General features: G+C 39.4%; 1 protein-coding gene across 1 annotated transcript in view; it reads left to right on the plus strand.

Annotated features, from left to right (window-relative positions):
- Window positions 1–869: 869 nt before the first annotated feature.
- MEP1B (meprin A subunit beta) overlaps window positions 870–14961 on the plus strand; it is a 33160-nt gene continuing 19068 nt past the window's right edge. The window contains exons 1-5 of the mRNA XM_059894462.1: window positions 870–927; window positions 9959–9977; window positions 10838–10882; window positions 10968–11011; window positions 13958–14036. Of these exons, the coding sequence (XP_059750445.1) occupies window positions 880–927; window positions 9959–9977; window positions 10838–10882; window positions 10968–11011; window positions 13958–14036 (235 nt within the window). The 5' untranslated portion in view covers window positions 870–879. The remainder of the gene's footprint in view (window positions 928–9958; window positions 9978–10837; window positions 10883–10967; window positions 11012–13957; window positions 14037–14961) is intronic.

Below are 14961 nucleotides of genomic sequence, written 5' to 3' on the forward strand. Positions count from 1 at the left end.
TTAGTGATTGTATCTCAGGGCCTATAACAGTGTCATCTTAGCTGACCCAAATAGCCAATGATCCATGCTCTCAGCTTACATGTTTTTGAGGAAAAGCACTTATGTGATTGCTTGAGATGTGAACTGATTTAGCTGCTTTTCTCGTTCCATGAAAAAACACCATATTTACTTAAAGAACAACTGACAAACTATGGTTATCGGGTATTTGGCTGAAATTTTCTTGAGAATGAATGGAGTGAGCTTACACTGAATACATTCGTATTGATGAGTGCCTTTTGAACTGTGTTAGTGTCGGGCATACACAACCCCACTCTCGGGAAGTACTCTTATGTCATTTTGCACGTAAGTCTGATTTGGCTCAACCAAACCATGAAGCGTTGATGTGTACACAGGAAACCCGTAACAATAGATCACAACAAAGCCTTACATTTCTTCCCAGTGGGAAATGTTAGTTCTTATTGGACAAAAACACTCAGGACAAAAACATGTGGTTTTGTTGGCCTCTGTGCCCATAAAAAAATGCTATGCGCCTAGTGGCATTGGGGTAGGCTTATAGAAATTAGAGCATTTTTCTAGATACTGATTTTCCATAGTTTATTCCCATTTCTCCCAGCAAATGTTTACCAAGCACCTATTAAGTGCCAAGTACTGGAGATACAAATTTCAATGAGGCTGATTTCAGTTAGTTACTTGGGAGAGGAAGATTTGTAAATAGTAACTATACTTTTGGGTAATGAGTGCCATACATAAGTGCAACCAAAGCATGAAGAAGGAATGATTCATCCCTTCTTCCAGGTGTTTGCAGGCCTGAGCTACAGGAGGAGTAAACTGGACTGGAGTTTGAGGGCATTAAAACTCTTGGGCAAGCTCATGAAGTAGATGAATGGGTATCAGTGGATGCCCGCTCTGGACCTGTTGGAGCTTGGGGTGAGTTCTTTTTTTTTTTTTAATTTTTATTTATTATGTTTATTTTTGGCTGTGTTGGGTCTTCGTTTCTGTGTGAGGGCTTTCTCTAGTTGCGGCAAGCGGGGGCCACTCTTCATTGCGGTGCGCGGGCCTGTCACTATCGCGGCCTCTCTTGTTGCGGAGCAGAGGCTCCAGACGCTCAGGCTCAGTAGTTGTGGCTCACGGGCCCAGTTGCTCCGCGGCATGTGGGATCTTCCCAGACCAGGGCTCGAACCCGTGTCCCCTGCATTGGCAGGCAGATTCTCAACCACTGCGCCACCAGGGAAGCCCCGGGGTGAATTCTTAATGGCACTAGGCCAGCTGAACTAGATTAGGGTTGCAGAAATTTCTGATCCACCTGTTGATCCTTTTGTAGTGATGGCAGGACACTGTTTATCTCATCGTGCTGCGGCGATTTCCCCCACTCTGTTTCTTTGTGGGCTGCCTCTTAGCAGAAGAGCTTCTTCTATGAAACCAGTGCAGAGATTTGAAGAAGGATCATTCTGTGTAGGAATAGAATTGTTCCTCACTCCCTCAGCCAGCTGGCTTCTTGACGTCTCAAAGGTTACTCCCAGTCCTTTGATCAAAGATGTGACTGTATTGTCATTCATGGTCCTTGTGAACTATGATACATAACATCTTTGTCTTCAGCCAGGGGTGTAGCTGACAATCAAGCCACTTGTATTAAGTGGCAACAGTAGTCACCTCTAGCATGACCAGTAGCCATCCCATAAACAGGTGATCATGAAGAGTCTGGCAATAAAAGAAGAGCAGCAAAAAGGTAACCATCACAGGATGGTTCGTTTCCTGTGTCAACCTGGCTAGGCCACAGTGTCCAGATATTTGGTCAAACACAAGCCTAAATGTCCCTGTGAAAGTATTTTTAGATGATATTAACATTTAAATCAGTAGCCTTTGAGTAGCAGATTACTCTCCGTACTGTGGGTGAGCCTCATCTAATCAGTTGAAGGGTTGAAGAGACAAAAGACAGAGGTCCCCAGAAGAAGAGGAGATTCTGCCAGCAGACTGCCTTTGAACACAAGCTGCAGCATCAGCTTTTCTCTGGGTCTCCAACCTGCCGGCCCACTCTGCAGAGTTTGGACTGGCAAGCCCCCACAATGACGTGAGCCAATTCCTTAAAATAAATTTCTTTCTCTATCTATATATACATCCTATCGGTTCTGTTTCCCTGGAGAACGCTGACTAATACAGTAACTTACCACAATTTTGAAAAATGGGGTAAGAGACGGTAATGTGGGGAGGTGCTTAGAAGATCTGTGTGAAGAACATGATTTAGTCTGTTCAGCGCCAGGGGGTGCAGATGTCTTAGGAGCTCTTCTGCCCTTCACTTGGCTGGACCCCTATTGAATTTGTGTCCCCCTAGCTGCCCAGGGACTTCTCTAGTCACCACACCCCCCCATTCTTTTCCTTTTTCCTAGATCCATTTAATTAAATTTAAATTTATGTACCTCCCCAGTATGTTATAAAAGTGCTTATAAGATTTCATAAAAAGTTAGCATTGGGAAATTAATGAAATAACTTACAAAACTTTTTTTTCATCCAGTTTTATTGCGAAATAATTGACATACAGCACTGTGTAAGCTTAAGGTGATTTGCCTACATACATAATGATTTGAGTTACATACACTGTGAAATAATTATCACAGTGTATGGTAAACACCCATCATCTCATGGAGATACAAAATTAAAGAAGCAGAAAAAAATAGTTTTCCTTGTGATGAGAACTCTTAGGGTTTACTCTCCTAACTTTCATATAGAACTCATAGCAACGTTCATTATATTTACCATGTTGTACATTACATCCCTAGTACTTATTTATTTATTATTATTGTTTTTAATAAATTTATTTATTTATTTAATTTTTGGCTGCATTGGGTCGGTCTTCGTTTTTGTGCACGGGCTTTCTCTAGTTGCAGCTAGCAGGCTTCTCATTGCAGTAGCTTCTCTTGTTGCGGAGCATGGGCTCTAGGCGTGCGGGCTTCAGTAGTTGTGGCACACGGGCTCGGTAGTTGTGGCACATGGGTTCGGTAGTTGTGGTTCGCAGGCTCAGTAGTTGTGGTGCATGGACTGAGTTGCTCCGCGGCATGTGGTATCTTCCCGGACCAGGGCTCAAACCTGTGTCCCCTGCATTGGCAGGCAGATTCTTAATCACTGTGCCACCAGGGAAGCCCCCTAATATTATTTATCTTTTTTTTTTTTAAGTGAAAACAAGTTTATTTAGAGAGATACACATTCCATGGACAGAATGTGGACCCTCTCAGAAGGTGAAAGCAGATCTTATTTATCTCATACCTGGAAGTCTGTGCCTTTTGACTGCCTTCATTCAATTCCCCCTCCTCCTACCCTCTGCCTCTGGGTACCACAAATCCGATCTCTTTATCTATGAGTTTGTTTGTTTTTTTTTAAATTGAGCTGTAACAACTTTTTTTTTTTTTTTAAAGAAATTCACGTTCTTTTAATTATTTATTTATTTATTTATGACTGTGTTGGGTCTTCGTTTCTATGCGAGGGCTTTCTCTAGTTGTGGCAAGTGGGGACCACTCTTCATCGCGGTGCGCGGGCCTCTCACCATCGCGGCCTCTCTTGTTGCGGAGCACAGACTCCAGACACGCAGGCTCAGTAATTGTGGCTCACGGACCCAGTTGCTCCGTGGCATGTGGGATCCTCCCAGACCAGGGCTCGAACCCGTGTCCCCTGCATTGGCAGGCAGATTCTCAACCACTGCGCCACCAGGGAAGCCCAGTTTGTTTGTTTTTGAAGTGTACTTGACCTACAGCACTATGTTAGTTCCTGTTGCACAACATAGTGATTCAATATTTCTATACATTTCAAAATGATCACCACTACACGTCTGGTTACCATCTGTCACCAGATAAACATATTACATAGTTATTGACTATATTCCCCGAACTGTACACTTCATACCTATGACTCATTTATTTTGCAGCTGGAAGTCCACACCTCTTAATCTCTCTCACCTATTTATTTCTTCCCCCCACCCCATCTCCTCTGGCAACCACCTGTTTATTCTCTGTATCTATAACTCTGTTCCTGAAAAACTATTTTTTTGACGGGGGGAAGGAGAGTCAGGTGAAGGAAACAGGCACTACAAGAAGAAAGATACAAAGTCTTTTGGATCTTTGTTGCAATCTCTCTGTACTGTTTCCTGTTAAGAAGTTTTTTACACTCATGGTCTGCTACCCTCAGGTCTAGAATGTACTCATATTCCATGGGGATCTTGAGAATCACATTCCTAAGAGAAATATGCTTTCCCGATAGTTTAAGAGGCTTTCAGAGCAATCCATAAGGCCTAGAATCTCAAGCACTGGGTTTCCTGTTCACGAATGCCTGTTCCTTCCATATTACCTGGGAGAAAGGAAGACCAGAGGAGGACCGGCAACCAGAGGCAGACATTTTCCTGGGATCCAACTTCAGATTCCATGATGAGCTTGAAAAAGTTTCCTAGGTGTGGGGTACAAGTGAGGGAAACTGGAGGTGTGTTAGACAAGCCAAGTGTAGCTTCTGCCTTAAAGAGCATCATTGACAACCCCAGAAAAAAGGAAATGTAAAAGGTATCCATTAACTGTAGTCAAAACACATTATAGTTGGATTTCAGCCATGCCTCCATGACTCTCCGTGAGATTCGTAACAAGGCTCTGTCCATATGCTGTAATTAGGGTCCAAAACAGACTCCAACAGTCCTGTAGGAACTCTTGCTTCTTATCTCCCTGCTTCCAATTTGCTAACTTCGAATGTGAGCTGCTTGTCCCGACACACAGAATGCAGTCAGGAGTCTCAGTTTCACATCTCAGCTCACAAAAAGAGATGTATATAATAAATACCTTTATTTTTTTGTAACCATAGCTATTATTTTGGGTCCCTATCCACATAAGTGGGAGATATTTAATTGCAGCCAGTTCGGGATTTCCATCTTTTACCCCTAGGCTTGTGCCTAAACTGAACAGCTGAGGTCCCATCTGCTCCTGATGTCATGTGTCCTCAAAAGCATCCTCTGAAATATCCATCCCTCTCTCTGGTCCCTTGTTGTCATTCTGCGCAGTCCGCTGTGGAGACATTCTTTTTTTTTTTTTTAATAGATCTTTATTGGAGTATAATTGCTTCACAATACTGTGTTAGTTTCTGTTGTACAACAAAGTGAATCAGCCATATGCATACACGTCCCCATATCCCCTCCCTCTTGAGCCTCCCTCCCACCCTCCCTATCCCAACCCTCTAGGTGGTCACAAAGCACCGAGCTGATCTCCCTGTGCTATGCTGCTGCTTCCCACTGGCTAACTATTTTACATTCGGTAGTGTACATATGTCAGTGCTACTCTCACTTCGCCCCAGCTTCCCCCTCCCAACCTGTGTCCTCAAGTCGATTCTCTATGTCTACATCTTTATTCCTGCCCTGCCACTAGGTTCATCAGTACCATTTTTTTTTAGATTCCATATATATGCGTTAGCATACAGTATTTGTTTTTCTCTTTCTGCCTTACTTCACTCTTTATGACAGACTCTAGGTCCATCCACCTCACTACAAATAACTCAATTTCATTTCTTTTTATGGCTGAGTAATATTCCATTGTATATATGCGGCACATCTTCTTGATCCATTCATCTGTCGATGGATGTTTAGGTTGATTCCACATACTGGCTATTGTAGATAGTGCTGCAATGAACACTGGGGTACATGTATCTTTTTGAATTATGCTTTTCTCAGGGTATATGCCCAGTAGTGGGATTGCTGGATCATACGGTAGTTCTATTTTTAGTTTTTTAGGGAACCTCCATACTGTTTTCTATAGTGGTTGTATAAACTTACATTCCCACCAACAGTGCAGGAGGGTTCCCTTTTCACCACACCCTTTCCAGCATTTATTGTTTCTAGAGTTTTTGATAATGGCCATTCTGACCAGTTTGAGGTGATATCTCATTGTAGTTTTGACTTGTATTTCTCTAATAATTAGTGATGTTCAGCATCTTTTCATGTGCCTCTTGGCCATCTGTATATCTTTCTTGGTGAAATGTCTATTTAGGTCTTCCATCCATTTTTTAATTGGATTGTTTGTTTTTTTGATATTGAGCTCCATGAGCTGTTTGTATATTTTGGAGATTAATCCTTTGTCTGTTGTTTCATTTGCAAATATTTTCTCCCATTCTGAGGGTTGTCTTTTCGTCTTGTTTATGGTTTCCTTTGCTGTGCAAAAGCTTTTAAGTTTAATTAAGTCCCATTTGTTTATCTTTGTTTTTATTTCTGTTACTCTAGGAGGTGGGTCAAAAAAGATCTTGCTGTGGTTTATGTCAAAGAGTGTTTTTCCTATGTTTTCCTCTAAGAGCTTTATAGTGTCTGGTCTTACACTTAGGTCTTTAATCCATTTTGAATTTATTTCTGTGTATGGTGATAGGTAGTGTTCTGATTTCGTTCTCTTACATGTAGCTGTCCAGATTTCTCCAGCACCACTTACTGAAGAGGCTGTCTTTTCTCTATTGTATGTTCTTGCCTCCTTTGTCATAAATTAGGTGACCATATGCACGTGGGTTAATCTCTGGGCTTATTCCTATCCATGTGGCCCCTCAGACCTGGTAGCTTTCTTTAATACTTCTGGGCCAGTCTTGGCTTCTTAGGAGTTATTCTCCTCTGCTGAAGACATGCTTTCTTTTGTAGAGTATTGCTGTTTCCTTGGATCTCTTTTTTAGTCTTTTTTAAAAAAATTAATTAATTGCTTAATTATTTTTTGGCTGTGTTGGGTCTTTGTTGCTGCACATGGGCTTTCTCTAGTTGTGGTGAGCGAGGGCTACCCTTCGTTGTGGTACGCAGGCTTCTCATTGCAGTGGCTTCTCTTGTTGAGGAGCATGGGCTCTAGGCATGCAGGCTTCCGTAGTTGTGGCACACGGGCTCAGTAGTTGTGGCACACGGGCTTAGTTGCTCTGTGGCATGTGGGATCTTCCCAGACCAGGGCTCGAACCCATGTCCCCTGCATTGGCAGGCGGGTTCTTAACCACTGCACCACCCGGGAAGCCCCTACATGTCTTTTCATATCCTTTTTATTAGCATGGAATGGAGCAAAGACCAATCTTGAGTGGGGAAGGAAATACTGAGGGGAAAAATTCATATTTCAAAAATATTACCCTGCATCACACTTAAGTTGAGAGTGAAAGTGTGGGAAATGAGAGAGTAGGTTGTCTCTAAAGAGAAATTACCCCAGGAGGAAAAAGTGAGAAAGAATTGAGAGATGGATTGGGGACACTAGTTCTTCAGAAAACCAGTGACCCTTCCTAGTCTTTTACTCTAACAATTCCCACTTGACTTTGCTTGATGGGAATTTTCAGGAGAGACGTATGTTGCTGTTTTGTTATTGCTACTTTATATGTGAATATCAAATATGCCAAGTTTCTAGGACATTAATGGATTTTGTATTGTAATTCAATACATTTTTATTAAATGAATGAACAATAAACAGCCATGGACATACATGGATATATTAAAGCAGCTCAGGGCTACAAGGGCAGAAAGAGCTTCACAAATGTTTCCATTTGAAAGATTGAGTTTAGAAATTAATTGGATTTTTTTCCCCTCAAATGGCACTTAATAATCTTGGGGACCAGTGTTATACATTAGAGAACTTATTAACAGGTCTCAGCCAGGCACTTGGCTATTGAATGTTGACAAAGGAGGAAAAAAAAAAAAAAAAAAAAAAACCCCGCACACAAAAAAACAACCAATGAACTCTGCAGAACAGTGTTAAGGATACTGGACTTTAACTTTTTGATTGGAGGTATTAACTACTGCAGTGGGCTGACCTGCCAGATGGATCATTAAGATCAAAGGCTATACGTTATGATGTTTGCCTTTTAAAAAGTAAATGCTTCTCTGAATTTCATAGTCTGCAACTTTCAGCTGGAAGTGACAGCATGGATTCTTGGTATCTGCCTTCATTTCTTTTCTTTGCTGCCCTCCTCCAGGTTTTTGGCTTGGTAAGAAAACAATGTATAGAAAACAATTAGAAAAATTGGGGGTAGTTGATACCGATTATTAAAGAAAAACCTGTTCGTTCGTTTTTTGTTTTTTAAGGAATTTCAAAGTGTCAATGAAATAAACATTTCTTTTTGGCGAGCAGGGACAGGCAGGGTACTGGAAGTGAGAAGACCCACCAGAAGAAAAGTCAGGGACACTGACATAAAGTTATGTTTTATCTTCAGTTTCATTGTTGTGTAACAAGTTTTCTTTTCATAAGATGGAAAATGTGAAATTTGAAAATCATTCCATTTTTACTGCGGAATGTGACACATATTGCTGTTACAGTAATGTGAGACACGACAGAGTGAATGATGAATGTCACGGGCACAGCAAATACTTACGTTTTGTAGCATGGGATTTCTTTTCTGCTTCTTCATCAGGTTAGACCAGTCTTTCTACAGTGACAGGTAGTTGGTACCACAAACCAACTTGAGGCTTGTTTTATTTATTTATTTTTAATTTGTATTGGAGTGTAGTTGATTTACAATGTTGTGTTAGTTTCAGGTGTACAGCAAAGTGAATCAGTTATACATATATATAGAGTCACTCTTTATTTATTTTTTTTTAAGATTCTTTTCCCATATAGGCCATTACAGAGTATTGAGTAGAGTCCCCTGTGCTGTACAGCAGGTTCTTATTAGTTATCTATCTTATATAGATATGTGTATATGTGTGTATGTCAATCCCAAACTCCCAATTTATCCCTCCCCCCCTTATCGCCTGGTAACCATAATCAAGGTTTTAAATGAAGTTTCAAGTGCCTGGGGGGGAACCTTTAGTTGTGATTTTTAAATAACAATTATTATGTTGAGCTGATATTCTGTGAACAGAACTACAGCAGTGAGAACAGGAGATACTATTGAAGACTTATTAAAACTGTAATTATGAACAAATACTTGATGACTTTTTTCAGGAGGTGGGTTGGCATTACTCTGTGAGTGTGTGCCTGTGTGTGGCCAAGTGTGAGGCAATCAAGGCACTAATTAATATCAAAAAGGATGGTCATCATCCAACCAGTTATTCCCATGCTTGCCAAACACTCCAACTGATTCTAGTATCTAGATTCTAGTATCTACAGGTAAGTATTTAAATAAAATTGTACGTTACATTTGTATGACAAAGTTTACCAAGTTCTTTCACATTACATCATATAACCATCATAATACCCAGGCAAAGCAGACACTGACCATATTATACAGATATTCTGAGTATCAGGAAGGTGAACTGACTTGCTGTTAGTTGGTGGAAGCAGGAATAAAACCCAGACCTACTGTCTACCAGTCCCATGAGCTTTTTAAACTAGACTTCACTAAGAAATCTCAGGTTTACTTAGTTTTTTCCATTGGGTATGTGGTCTGGGTTTCATTTGGTCACCTGTAGCGAATCTATTTTCAGAAGTTTTTTTTTTTTCCAATTGCAAAGTATAGCCATAGATATTTTTTTCTGGAGTATTTGGTATTGACTTTGAAGATGGAGTCTTGAGAGAAATGTGAAAGTAAACCATGGTTAATGGTTAATGAGGTCTTCAATAAAATTTTCTTTTTAAAGCATAGTTAAAAATTATAATAATATTTCAATATTGGGAATAAATTATTAGGTTTTTCAAACATAGCTCCATGAATTCTTTAGAGTCATGTTCACTTTAAATCATGTTTAAAGTGAACACTTAATTGAGGGCAGGACTCTTATGTTCTACCTTCTTTTCAACCTGTGAAGTTGGTTTCTTGTTTCTTTCACCTTCAAATCCATACAACAGGCTGTTTCATTTTTTATATGAAATGAGAAGACCCTTGGGTCAAAAAGTTATCTTAGACTCTGATTTAGCTCTCCTGGGTATATGCCAGAAAGTAATCCATAATATTAAGGAAAAAAGAAAACCCCACAAATGGTTAGATATAAATTGGAATCAATAAGACCATTTATGTCATGGGCATCATAATAATATATCTTTTGTATGTGTTTGTTTCCCAGCCAACCCCAGAAATCTTTGGTGAGTCTATTTTGAGTTTTGCCCTATGTTATAGTAAAAAAAGGTTATGTGAATAACAGAACAACAGAACAGAAGAACTTAGGACACATTTAATGCTAAACACAGTGCATAATTGCATTTGCACTATTGCATAATTGCACTGAACTTTGATCAAGCGCCAGCTTCTTTTGATTTATTGAGGAACGTTTTATTGTTTCTGCTCCAGGGTTCCACCTACTCAGCAAAAAAAAAAAACAAGTGGTGGTATAAGAAAGTCCAGACACAGTGACTGACACATCGGCATCCCATAAAATGCCTACTATTATTATTTTTGTTATTTTGTGTCAAGTCAAATGGACCTGATGTCTGTCCTATTCAGTTGTACACTTAGAGACTTGGCCATATTATCTACCCCTTTGCAACTTAAGAATAATTCAAATATAAATTAGGAATTTTGCTTGAGATTTCCAAGGTACACTATTAGCAAGGAATATAAATATATGGGTAGATTGGACTGGTTTGACCAAATTTAAACATTTGCTTCCTATTTAATCTAGTCATCTAATCTAGTCTTTCAAGTTAAGCTTAATATTATATGGAATGACCAATTTCTTATTCCTGAAGTTATTTGGCATACAAGGGACATGGGTAAAACAAGAGTGTATATGCAAAAGCCCCATAGCCCCAAGCCTGGCTCATGGGAGATCTCAATCAATCGATCAATCAATCAATCAATCAATCAATCAATGTATGTTGAATCAGAGCCTGGTACTCTCTTATCTGAGGCAAAAGAACCTTGCTTACTTCTAATTGGTAATTGATAAAGATTTTCTTCTTTCATAAACACAATGTTCAATGTGTTTTTGTTCTTTTTGTTAAAGATGTAGATGGTGGAATTGACCGGGATATACTTGATATCAATGAAGGTTTGTGGATTTTTACAAAAAATTCTTTATTAAGTGGGAAGTTTGAATCCAATTTGCTAACACAAATTTTTATCTTCCCTCTTAGATTTGGGACTGGATCTTTTTGAGGGAGACATCAGACTTGATGGGGTGAGTTGAAACAATGCAAGGAAAGACCTTCAATTAACCACTGCAAGCTAAAATAGAGTATCTGAGAATGATGGGACAGCATGGGCTTTGTTAAGCCCAGCTATCTCTAAGGGTGTAGAATCATAGTTGACACATTTAGTCAATGAATACTTTATACTCTAAGGGATTCATATAATAGTATCTTCATCATTCATTACTCAGATTTCTGTGTGGTTAAAACCACCGTCACTCACCTTGTATGCTTTGGCCTTATTGATCTGACTGATTTTCATTATGGGAACAATATGATATTTTCATTTTTAAATAGAACCTCACTGATTAAAGCCAGTTGAAGCAAAATTAAACTGAACTTGTAAATTCAATGAATCAGGTTTTTACCATAAGAGAAAGGTTTTGTGACTTCTACTCTGACAGCTGAGAATAGTGTTGCCACATAAAGATCTTCCCAAACTATTCATAAAGAGTACTGGTTCTTACCTAGGCATCATGGCACACAGATGAACACAGGTACCTTACATGTAGTTTATGGGAGCTTAAACATCCCTCAACCCCCACTGTGAACTTCAACTCAAGAAACGGAGCTGCAGTGTCTGAGGTTTAGTCCTTGGTCTGCTCTTCTCTCCTTCTTGATCCTACCCTGTACCAGGGCTTTAAATGTCATCTCTATGCTGATGACTCCCAATGTATAACTCTGGTTCATTCCTTCCCCTGAGCTCCTGACTTGTCTATCCCAATGCTCATCCATCAGTTCCATTGGAATGTCTACAAGATACCTCAAACATAATGTGTCCTCAACTAAACTCTGACTTCCCATACAAGCTGTTCCTCCCCAGTTTTCCCTCTTCGTAAAGTCATCACCACTCCCTCTCCCCACTCCACTGAATAGGTAAAAAACCCAGGAGTCACCTTTGCTTCTTCCATTTCCCTTACCCCACCATCCACTCCATCAGCAGGTTCTATCATTTCTATCTCCAACGTATATATACTCCAAAGAATCCACTTTTCTCCTAATTTATCTACTTCAAATGCTGCCCTCCTAGAATCTTTTCCACCCTGCCCCTGTCCCCTATCCCCCACAGCAAAGTGAACTTTTAAATAAGCAATACCACCATTTCACTTCCTGGCTTGAAACTCAATGGCTTCCTATCGTATTTAGAATAATATCCAGATTTACCCACAGCCTTTAGGACTTTGCATGATTTAACTCCTGCCTACCTCTCCTCCCATCTCCTGTCTTCTTTGATCTCATCTCCTTAGGCCACTGGCCTCAAACATGCAAAATATACCAAGCATATTCCTACCTCAGAGCAGAGTAACTACTGTTTCCTCTGTCTGGAATGATCTTTCCAGAGCCCCTTTCAATACTGGCTCTTTCTTATCACTCTCATTTCACCTTCAATGTCATCCTTTCAAAGAGTCCTGTCCTGACCTCTTTATCTAATGCACTCCCCTAATCCCTTTATTCTTGTCCGCATCTCCCTTTTTCATTTCCTCTGCTACTATTAAATATATCCTGTTTAAGCTTTTTAAAAAATATTTATTTATTTGGTTGTATGGGGTCTTAGTTGCGGCAGGTGGGCTCCTTAGTTGCAGCTCGCCAGCTCCTTAGTTGCGGCACATGGGCTCCTTAGTTGCGGCTCACTGGCTTGTTAGTTGCAGCGTGTGGACTCTTAGTTGTGGCATGCGAACTCTTAGTTGTGGCATGCAGGTGGGATCTAGTTCCCTGACCAGGGATCGAACCTGGTCCCCCTGCATTGGGAGTGTGCAGTCTTATCCATTGCGCCACCAGGGAAGTCCCTAGACTGTTTTCTTACATGCTGTTTGTCTCCTCCACTAGATAAGAGCTCTAGGAAGGTAGAGACATTGGTTGTTTGGTTACCAATGGATCTCTGTACTCTTGAACAGTGTTCATTTTGTTGGCTGGATGAATACATTAATGAAACATTATTAGCTTTCTATTATAAAAATTGGGAGGGAGACGCAAGAGGGAGGAGATATGGGGATATATGTATATGTATAGCTGATTCACTTTGTTATATGTATAGCTGATTCTGCTTTGTTAAAGCAGAAACTAACACACTATTTTAAAGCAATTATACTCCAATAAAGATGTTAAAAAAAAATACTTGATAAAGGATGAATGGACCAGGAAAAAAAAATTTCAAATACTTTAAAATTGTTTGAAAACTTTGGCCTAGCTCATGTGTGATTTTTTTTCTGCTATTATGAGATCAAGATGATTGAGGTTTTGCTATCACTTCCTTCCTGTATATTTTTAACCTCTAGTATAGGAAACTAGTCTATGAATCTACCATATTTATTGTCCAGTTTCCCAACAATCATTATTTACATGATTTTGCATGGTGCCTTCTTCAACTTTATCAACAAAATTAATGATAGAAATTAGTGATTTCCCATCAGCCAATCAGAGAATTGTGCATAAGCTGATCACATACCCTGCAACCACCCTCCCTCACCTGGCCTTTAAAAATGCTTTGCCGAAACCCTTTGGGGAGCTCGAGGTTTTTTTGGGCCTGAGCCACCCATCTCCTTGCATGGCCCTGCAATAAACCTTTCTCTGCTCCAAACTCTGATGTTTCCGTTTGTTTGACCTCACTATGCGTCAGGCCCACGAACTTGCGCTATTACAAGGATATGTAAAAATATGAATAATTGAAGTGAAATGATAAGATTAAAGGAAATATTAATGCTTGTCATTCTCCTTATTAAAAAAACCAGAAATTAGTGATGTCCTCCTAAAACCTTTGTTATAATATGATAAAAGTAGGCGTACACACATGTGTACATGCACGCACACACACTGGCAATTTGTTTAGGCTGGCTGGGAAAGCTTAAAACTTCCTTTATTTCTAGATTAACTATTGATTGTTTCATAAATTTTTGACTGATACATTCAATGAATCCTTTCCCACTTATTTTTGACAGGTACAAGAAAGAAATTCCATCGTTGGAGAAAGATATAGATGGCCTCATACTATTCCATATGTTCTAGACGATAGCTTGGGTTAGTATGCACTTTGGAGTGCCCACAACTAATGTGTGTTCCTGACAGAATATGATGACAGTATTTCCAAGGGAAGACTCACATGGCCTTCAAGGGTTTTTTTCTTTGTTGTTTTGTGTGGTTAAGTACACTTTAAAAAAAATAAGCAAAATGAAAAACGAACAGAACCTAAATGATTTTGTCTGAAATATTTGCTGAGTTTTGACCAATAAAGGGATGAATTCAACCAATATTTATGGAGAGCCTACTCTGTATTGGATGCTTGGGACATAAAGATTAGGGAGCTAGTCTTTATTTTAAAGCAGTGGTTTCATATATGTTCAGACTTTACATATGAGTTTGAAACATGAAACAACCAACCAAACAAAACTTTAGGAGCTGTCATTATTTTACTAATATTTTATTTGGACAAGTGAGGAATTTAAACAACAAAAACCCACTATCATCTTTTATCTTTTTTTTTTTTTTATAAAATAATGTTTTAATACTAAAAAGTCAGAAGAACCTAATCCAAAAGAAAGGACAGCTATTCTATATTAGAAATTTATTGTAATGGAAAAGTCTAAACATGGTCCCCATTTAGTAAAAATGATATCCTTGACCAGCATCAGTTTAGGAACTGCCATTTGGGAAATTTTTCCTTAAATATCGTACATTTCAGTAGAGATTCAGATAAACCAAAAGCTAATTATAATAGAATGCAATAAATGTAATGATTAGTGATATGTTCAAAATGTTATGGGAGCACACTGGAGGACATTTAACTCAACCTAGATATAAAGGCATACGCATTAGGGAGCAGGTGACCCTATGCAGTAGGGCTGCCATGAAGCTTGTGCAAGTTGTACACCACACATAGGTGCCTGGGGAGGGGGCACAAGTGGGACTGAAATTAAGTTTGCATTATATTCATCAAGAGCATTCA

Source organism: Balaenoptera ricei, chromosome 14, assembly GCF_028023285.1.
Source record: "Balaenoptera ricei isolate mBalRic1 chromosome 14, mBalRic1.hap2, whole genome shotgun sequence".
In the NCBI taxonomy this organism is placed as follows: domain Eukaryota; kingdom Metazoa; phylum Chordata; class Mammalia; order Artiodactyla; family Balaenopteridae; genus Balaenoptera; species Balaenoptera ricei.